The sequence below is a fragment of the Vulpes lagopus genome, chromosome 11, assembly GCF_018345385.1.
Source record: "Vulpes lagopus strain Blue_001 chromosome 11, ASM1834538v1, whole genome shotgun sequence".
Lineage (NCBI taxonomy): Eukaryota > Metazoa > Chordata > Mammalia > Carnivora > Canidae > Vulpes > Vulpes lagopus.
Window position 1 is genome coordinate 50,522,336 of NC_054834.1, and position 9,526 is coordinate 50,531,861.

General features: G+C 48.5%; 1 protein-coding gene across 3 annotated transcripts in view; it reads right to left on the bottom strand.

The window, feature by feature from the left end:
• API5 (apoptosis inhibitor 5) overlaps positions 1-6,172 on the bottom strand; it is a 29,925-nt gene extending 23,753 nt beyond the window's left edge. For all 3 annotated transcript variants that reach the window (XM_041722574.1, XM_041722572.1, XM_041722573.1), the window contains exon 1: positions 5,979-6,172. In XM_041722574.1, the coding sequence (XP_041578508.1) occupies positions 5,979-6,047 (69 nt within the window). In that variant the 5' untranslated portion in view covers positions 6,048-6,172. The remainder of the gene's footprint in view (positions 1-5,978) is intronic.
• Positions 6,173-9,526: the final 3,354 nt, after the last annotated feature.

The window sequence follows — 9,526 nt, forward strand, 5'->3', positions numbered from 1 at the left end:
ATAAAACTTCTAATTACTGAAATGCATTAAACATTATAATAATACCAAATGTGCACTTAGTGTTTCTACTCTGTTCAACACAATGTTCTAACTGCTTTGGACGTGCTTTAGATACTTCATGCCACCAAAAGGAAAATAACCAATAAAAATCCAATGGATTATGGAATTGCCCAAACTTTAGTTTTATAGTAACTTTTCTCATGGACAATACTATGTTAAGTGGAAAAAAGTAAAGCAAAATGCGAAGTTATTTAGGTACAGTAGGATCCTAATTAAGAACTTTACTATCAAAAATAGTGTTCTAGTATCAAAAGGCTATGGTCACAATGAGACCTTTTAAAGGCATAGGTTTTAATATGTTCTGCAAAAATATTAGATTAAAAGTTCAAATACTATCAACCTATCTAAAAAACATAAATTCTAAAAAGTAGTTCTAAAAAACTAAAATTCAACTGATTGATGACTCCTTTTAATATCTTAAACATAACACCAACTCCTAAATAAGAAAAATTTCTCTGAATTAATTTGCTTCTTCATGAAATGCAGAAACATAATCAGTCTTCAGGAGTTACTACTTCAAAAGTATATTATGTGCTTTTTAATGCAAAGGTTTGAAAAATTATGGCTAACTTCTCTACCACTGTACATTCTGTGGTTTCCTCAATCTCCCAGAGAGACTTCATAAAATCGCAGTTTTAAACAGTTTTGATGTCCTTACTTTTTGCAGGGTATCAAATCCAATTTCCTTTAAATCAAATAAAGCTTTATAAAGCCTTTTGAAGAAATTCCTTACGTTGTCTAAAATTAAATGAAGAATCCTTACTTCGAACAATTCTCTTGCTAAGAAAAAAAAAATCTGAATAGAATAAAAAGAAATCATTAGCAACATGTATTCAAAGCCTACTGGGACCGAGTAATGCCTTGTATACATGCCTCACAGAAATCCTGTGATTTAGGTGTTACTACTCTCCCTAGATTTTGCATGAGAAAACCAAAGCTCAGAAAGTGAAATAATTTGTCCAGAGCTAGCTACATTGCTAGTCAAGTAGCAGATCCAGACCTGAACATAGTTCTGATGGGCTCCAATCAAGACTTTTTCCCAGTACCAAGCTTCTTTAAGTTCTGAGATCTCTGTTAACAACAGGAGAGAGGAAGAAAGAGGAAGATCCTTGCCAGATCAAGGACCATAAAAGGTAAAATCTGGGTCCTAAATACAGCCTCCATACAGGCATGTATACTGACATACAGCATCCCAAACACAGCAAGTGCTTTGAAAAGTTAAGCATTTTAATATATTCAAACCAGAAATCAAAGTTTCTACCGCTGGTAGGCATCAGTTTTATCAAATAATTTCTATAAATGTTACGAACAGACTTCAAACTGATTACCCTTTATAGAATGCAAAATAAAATGCTCTTCTTTGCCAGTTCTTTGTCTTCAACTGTAGTGTAGTGACAAGACTTTTTACAAAATCTCCCTAAACTTACTACTTCCAGTTTTCAAAGCAGGAAACAAAATATAAGGGAGATCTTCAGTGATCACAGTGATTTAGTGACAGGCAGACTGTAACCATAATAAAGTGCCCCAAATACCACATGGTACTGCTTATTTTTTTTCTCCTACAACACAACAGTATATTTCAGCTAGATAGATTCGTGATCCTAATAAGTTTTAGTTGTAAATATTTTCATGCATCCTGAAACTACATATTTGTGTGTGTTTTTAACAGCAAATTTACAAAGCAAACTCTAAAGAAATCACTAAAATATTTTCAAGTAAAAAGCTACAGTAAGATCCACGTTCAGCAGATTTCTACAATAAAAAAATTTGTGACAGTGATTGTCAAAACACAACCAATATATTTAAGTGATCAGTGACATGCCAGGTAAAGCCATGTTTGAGACCAGGATGCAGCTTCTAAGAAATAAACAACTGTTTTCTTTATTAAGATTTATTTATTTGAGGGGGGAGGGGGCACGCTCATGAGCTGGAGTGGGAGGAGGAGGAGGAGAGGGAGACTCTCAAGCAGACTCTGCCCAGCACAGAGCGCTACAAGGGCCTCGATCTCACAACCTGGAGACCATGACCTGAGCCGAAACCAAGAGCTGGCTGCTTAACCAACTGTACCACCCAGGCGCCCCTAAACAATTATTTCAGAGAAGGAACAATGTAGTTTCAACATATTTCTCAAGTATCACATAAAAAGAAAACAGATAACGCAAGCTTTATTTATTATTTTCTTAACTCAATAAACCTAGTTTGTATGTAATGTGGCTGACATACAGATGTACAACATAATGATCGGACAGTCCTACGTATTAGTGCTCACTACAATTAAGTGTAGTTGCCATCTGTCACCATCCAACATTATTACATTATTGACAACAACACTTTTGCTTATTTTTCAGAGATTACCAACTTGGCTGGTCTGTGATTTTAGCTAACCATGTAAAAAAAGGCACCAAGAGTGCTATTTCATGAACTTACAGAAGTCCATCCAGCCTACAATCTTCTGTGAAGAGCCAGTATACTCCCAGGTAAGAGAACAAAGGAGAATTTGGGAGTTCTGGCATTACTGAGCTTAGCTCAGCCTAACTGCCCCGGTCCCTTCACAGGGGTTTGGCTTTTTTCTTTTTTTTAACTTAAAAAAAAAAATTTAACTACATAATACAAAACTAAATATATCTACATTTAAAAATTAAATAAATTCGCAAAAATTAGAAACAAATGTAAATAGTGGACCACAGCTTGCTCTATTATGGCCATTCGGGTGCTCTAGGCAGAGTACAGTGGGAAGGGAGTTGGGGAGTAAATGAACACACAGCCGAGGAAGGAAAACTGAGGAAGCAGTAGCAGAAGCCGAGTAGGGGGAAGGGGAGCTGAACGGCAGGTGGAAAACAGGAGCTACAGGAGGGAAGACGACAGGGAGACTGGAAGGTTTTGAGGCACTGTATTATGCTTCAGTTAGAATTTATCACTTGCTATCCTTGCTTATTAGAAAACACACTCATGCTTTAAATATATGATGTGAGCGTATAAAGTTCTCATCTTCATTTACATTATGTACGCACAGTAATTACATTGATGTATGATTTATTATATAGCACATTACATTAATTGTGTAATTATTAACTTTATTATTAATATAATTATACTTGCTCTTTCTCTGAATGTACTTCTACTTTAAAGAAAAAAATGTCTACTGAAGAACAAGGCACAGTGCGAGGAGAGAGACAAAAAAATGAGTCTTAACCTCAAGACTTTATAGTTTAGTAAGGGGATAAGAAAAGTCCTCAGGGAAATAAAATACAAGTCTCAAGTACTATAAATGAATTCACAGTGCCAAGGAGGTTCATCCAGAGAAAAGATCTGATCTGTTTGAGGAAAATTTGCCGATAAACCTCGGAGAACTTGTGTTTTTCCTAATATATTCAGAAAGCATTACTCTCAAAGGAGTATTGGCAGTAGCAAAGAGGGCACTCCCTTCATGGCAGCAGCACGAGCAACTTGGTACTCAGCTCTTTGACAAAGGATAAAAATAAACATTAGAAGTTCTAGACTAAAAATTCAAATATGGTCTCCGAAATGTCCAGATAGGTACCTGCTAGGAAATGACCCTTGACTGTAAACCTTGTAAGTTAAATGAAAATCAGGGTTTGGTACACTAAGAATGTAAACTCTCATTAAAAAATCATCAGGGGCGTTCCTTCCATTAAGTTGGCTCTTGCTTTTAGTTAAAATTCACATGCAATATCCTGAAACCCACTATCTTTTTCAGTGTGCAGTTTTAGGATTTTTCTCTAAAAAAGGAAAAGTTATTCCACAATAGAGCAGAATTAGTAGCCACTACGATTTGGCCAGCTTCAGTCCTCGCAGAATTCAATGAGGCTGTCAAGTCCCTGCACTTCATTATGCACAGGTCTTTTCGTCTCAAACAGTTGCCTGACAGCTGTCACTGCAGTGTCGTGAAGGTGCCGATCTCACATCCTGCTAAGGAATCATGCTAAAATTTTAGCAACTAGCACAGTGTTTAGCACGTGGTAGGCGCTCAAAGAATGTACTGAATAAATGAAACTGTGGGCCTTCACTGAAGCCTGAATGAAAAAGCCCCTCTTCGTTTTTTTTTTTTTTTTTTTAAAACTTGTCTCTTAAACCCTCTTTCCAAATTGAAAGCAGATTTATGCCTTGAAAAAGACGTTTCCTTGAACGTCTTGAGGGAGAACTCTCACTCTTACCTGATATTTAAGATTAAAGATGACACTAAAAGGAAAACGTCAGCCACTCTCAAGTATTCAGGATGGATCTGTGAAATTCCAGTTTGGATTCTGTTTGCCCTAAGACTCTAAGTAGGTGGCTGTCAACTTTTTTTTTTACTATACAGCAAAAAGTGAGGGCGCAGGTATGGGACATGACCATGTCTACTGCTTCTAGTTTCCCTAAAAAATTCCTGACGTACGTCTTTGGGAGGCATATCCACAAACTGAGAATCACTGTTCTAGCTTCTACCTATCTCCTCAGCTGATCCGTGGTAAAGTCAATTTCAGGAATAGTTTGCCACGATCTTCCTCAACTCTATCACGATGAAGGAGAATACCTTCACTACTAAATCTTGCTAGGGACAACGACGACGAAATCAAAATATGATTGATGATAGGTTTTCCAATTTTGTCTTACTGGGCCGAGAATTCCTCCCTGGGGGCTGACCTACACTCACCTGTCCTACATCCTACAACATGCCCTTGGTACATTTCTCACTGACACCCTCAAACTTCCCTAACAGATGGAAATACACAGGGGAGGAAAGTAACCTGGTACTTTACGCTGGTGAATCTGCAACTCTGGGGGAAGCTTAAGGAAGGCCCCAACATCCCAACTCCGGTGGTGGTGTTTGGCTCAGAAAGAAGTTACCTGAATTACGTGTGTCCAGAAAAAGGGGGCCAGGAGGGCCGGGTCAACGACAGGACCTGCCACTTCCCACTCGGTCGACAGAGGAGCAGGGGAATCACACCGGGTTCTAAGCACCCAGAAGACGCGGCCTAAGATCTCTAACAACACTGATCAGCCGCACTTCTGGGAGAGCCGCTTCTTCTCCACCAAAACACACCGCCCTCCCAACCCCGTAAGTTCAGTGGACTCGGGTCCCTGAAAACTCGCAAAGGAGCCCAAGTTTGAGCCCATGCTCAAACTGTGTCTTGGGGACACACTGCGGGGGGCTCCTGTGGCGGCTGTTTACAGCTGCCTGTCCCCCCCCCACCCGCCCCCGCCGGTCTGTCTCCTGCACAACACTTTGGGGGGGGGCACCCATCCTTCTTGTTTATCACTTTCCGGGGGGAAGGGGGGCACCCATCCTTCTTATTCACCACTTCCGGGGGGGAAGGGGGGCACCCATCCTTCCTATTCACCACCTTCCGGGGGGCACCCATCCTCGTTCACCACTTCCTGGGGGGCACCCATCCTTCTTATTTATCACTTTCCAGGGGGAAAGGGGGCACCCATCCTTCCTATTCACCACTTCCCGGGGGGCACCCATCCTTATTTATCACTTTCCATGGGGAAGGAGAGCACCCATTCTTCTTATTCACCACCTTCCGGGGGAGCACCCATCCTTCCTATCACTTTCCAGGGGGAAGGGGGGCACCCATCTTTCTTATCACTCTCCGGGGGGCACCCATCCTTCCTATTCACCACCTTCCGGGGGACACCCATCCTCGTTCACCACTTCCCGGGGGGGCACCCATCCCCCATCCCCCCCCAGGGGCGCCCGGGGAACTCTCCAGGCCGCAGCCCGCGCCCCGCTCCCGCTTCCCCCGACCCGCGCAGGGCCGCTGCTGCTTCGCCGTGCCGCGGCCCGAGAGCTCCCGGTTGGCTGGCCGAGGGCGGGGCTGCGCGGGGAGCAGCGGGGGGCGGGAGCGGGGGCCGGGCCTGGGGGCGCCGCCGGAGGCCGCGGGCGCCGGGCCCTGCAGGCCGCGGGGACCCACCTGGCCCACTTGCTCCGTGGCGTCGGCCAGAATGCCGTAGTTGCGGTAAAGCTCCTCCACGCTCGGCATGCTGAGCGCCAAGCCCGGGCCCGTCGCGCTGTCGTCGCGCTGGCCGCCGCCGCCGTCCGAGCCCGCGACCCGCACCCTCACGCCTCCCGCCGCCGCCAGGGCCGCCGCCGGTCACCGCGCTCAGCCCGGCCCCGCCCCCCACGTCTGCGGAGCGCCCGGCGCGCAGGGAGCGGCCTCCACGGGCGGACGGCGCGCCGCAGGGGCCGCGAGCGCCCCCTGCCGCCCGGCGGTGCAAAGGGCGGCGGCGGCTCCAGCCGCGCGGGCTCCTGGGAGCGGGGGGCAGACTCCCGGCGGCGCGGAGGGCGACCCCGGGATGCTAGTCGGCTCGTGGTCCACACAGGCGGCTGGGACGGTTCCAGCGGGGAGCCGCAGAGGGCGAGTCAGCTCACTGTGTGCAGAGCACGCTCCCGCAGTGGTCAGCAAACACTTGGGCTCACACGAGGATCGTCACCGCGGGGGCGCCCCGGGGGGGCTCAGCGGCGGAGCATCCGCCCAACGCTCAGGGCGTGACCCCGGGTCCTGGGATCGAGTCCCGCCTCGGGTGCTCCCTCCTCTGCTTGGGTCTCTGCCTCTGTGTCTCACGAATAAATAAATAAAATCTGCTAAAAAAAGAATATTAAAATAAGTAAATAATAAATAATAAATAATAACAAATATGAAATATAAAGAAATAAACAAACTAATAATAAATGGATATAAAATAAATAAATAAATAATAAATAAATAAACAAATTAAATAAATAAATATAAAAAGGGCGCACAAGGAGGAATTGCTGAGGTTTGGCTCGGTTTTGTTTCTGACAGATGTGCTTAGAGACCTGGGCTGCCGAGGGCCTGGCTCTCTCCGTCCCTCGAGCCTGGGTCCCTTTGGAGGACCCAGTGGACTCCCTTTGGAGGACTCCGGTGCCGGTGGCCGGAGAGGCCAAGCCTGCTGCTGGAGGCGTGCTGAGCAAGTCTGGCTCTCCTGGGGCCGCAGGGAGGAGGTGGGGACCTGGGGACCCACCTGCAGGGAGGAGGTGGGGACCTGGGGACCCACCTGTATCCCGAGCTGCTGTGGGAGCCAGGGGGCGGGCCCTGCGGCTGGGAGGTGAAGGGCCATCCAGAGGCCCGCCCCAGGGACCTTCTGCCTGAGAGTGACAAAGCCCCGTGACAAGGGTCAAGGGCAGCAGGGACAAGGCGGTGATGGAGGACAGTGAATCAGCCCCTCCTGGAGGCCCACAGGGTGGCCCAGGCCTGAGACCTAGTTTCTACCCATGTCTGGAGTGGCGCCCGGTTCAAGACCTTTCTTCTTTCTTTTTTAAAAAAGATTTTATTTATTTATTCATGAGAGAGAGAGAGAGAGAGAGAGAGAGAGAGAGAGACTGAGGCAGAGAGAGAAGCAGGCTCCATTCAGGGAGCCCGATGTGGGACTCGATCCGGGGCCTCCAGGGTCACACCCTGGGCTGAAGGCAGCCCTAAACCGCTGAGCCACCCGGGCTGCCCATTTCCTTCTTCTTCTTCTTTTTTTTTTTTAAAAATAAAGATTGTATTGGGATCCCTGGGTGGCGCAGTGGTTTGGCGCCTGCCTTTGGCCCGGGGCGCGATCCTGGAGACCCGGGATCGAATCCCACGTCGGGCTCCCGGTGCGTGGAGCCTGCTTCTCCCTCTGCCTGTGTCTCTGCCTCTCTCTCTCTCTCTGTGACTATCATAAATAAATAAAAATTAAAAAAAAAAAAATAAAGATTGTATTGATTTGATAGAGCGCACGCGCGCGTGCGTGCGCTCGTGCAGGCGGGGTAGGAGCACAGGGAGCCTGACTCAGTCTCCCTCCAGGACCTCAGGATCCCCACCTGAACAGAGGGCAGCCGCTGAATCCCGGAGCCATCCAGGCGCCCCCAAGCCCTTCTTAGGTACCAATGTCCCCTCTCCTGGCTCCCCTAGTGCCTGGGAGGGCTCAGAGACGCCTTCCAAAGCTAGGGATGCGGGGCAGAGGGGCAGGACAGGAAGGAGGCCCCAGCTGGAGGGGAGACCTGATTGCAAATCAAATTTGGCCTTGGGGTTCACTCGTTGGCATGGACAGTTTCATTTCTGAGCTGAGGACTGTCTTTTTTTTAAAGATTCTATTTATTTATTGATGATAGACATAGAGAGACAAGCAGAGGGAGAGCAGGATCCCCCGGCGGGGAGCTGGATGAGGGACTCGATCAGGGACCAGGGGTCACCCTTGAGCCCAAGGTGGACGCTCCATCGCTGAGCCCTGGAGCCGCTCCTTCAAACCTAATCTTCCCTGACTTTGCAGGCAGCTTTATTGAGCAGCACGCCCTGTGTCCTCGGTGGCCCCGCGTCCTCGGTGCCGTCTGTCTGTGGGTGAGCAAGCCATGGCCATCGGGCTGCTGAAGTCGTTCTCACTCCTCGCGGACTCGCTCCTGGAGACGCCTTACACCATTTACAGCTCGCTCCATCTCCGGCTACTCACGGGAGCCAAGGCCTGGGCCGGGCGGGGGTGGAGGTGGGGGGGGGGGGGTGGGGGGGGGGAGGTGGGGGGGGGGTACTAATGACTCGTCTCATAATAACCAAGCTGTGCTTAGCCAGGACCAGCTCCGACAGGCTACCGAGCGGATTCATAGAGCTCCGTGGGCAGGAACCACCGTGCCACCTCCAGTCCAGACGGACCGTGACCCGGAGGGATGCACGCAGGTGCCCCCCGCCCCATCCCCAGCCGGCCGCGGCGCTGCGCTCTCCATTAGGGAAGCACAGGGTCTCCCGGCCCTCCCCAGTGTGCACCGCCGCCTCTCACCCCTGCCCCGGCCCCGACCTGCCGCCTCTCACCCCTGCCCCGGCCCCGTCCATCCCACTACATCCAATCAAGCACAAGTCCCAAGTCTGCTCCCGAATCTGTCACACATTTGTCTCTTCGTCACCCTTCCTTCTACCCCAGGTCAGGCCCCATCGCCTCAGGGTTGCGTGGTGGTCACAGCTTCTTTAAAGGTTTCCTTGTGGGGCGCCTGGGGGGCTCGGGGTGAAGTGTTGCCCTCGGTTTGGGTCATGATCCCGGGGTCCTGGGATCTCCCAGGAGCTGCATCTCCATCCCCCCCAACCCCCACACCTGGCTCATGCTTGCTCTTGCTATCTCTCTCTCTCTCTCAAATGAACGGTCTAAATAAAAAAAACCTTCCCTGTCTCCAGTCTCAGCTGACTTTACTTTTCATAATTTTGAGTTTTTCCTTTAATTAAAGTAGTATAAGAATAGGGTAGGGGATCCCTGGGTGGCGCAGCGGTTTGGCGCCTGCCTTTGGCCCAGGGTGCGATCCTGGAGACACGGGATCGAATCCCACATCGGGCTCCCGGTGCATGGAGCCTGCTTCTCCCTCTGCCTGTGTCTCTGCCTCTCTCTCTGTGACTATCATAAATAAATAAAAAAAAAAAAGAAAAAAAAAGGGTACTGTCCTAATACATTCAAATAATACAAAATATTTCCCATTAAAACGAAAAGTTCATCT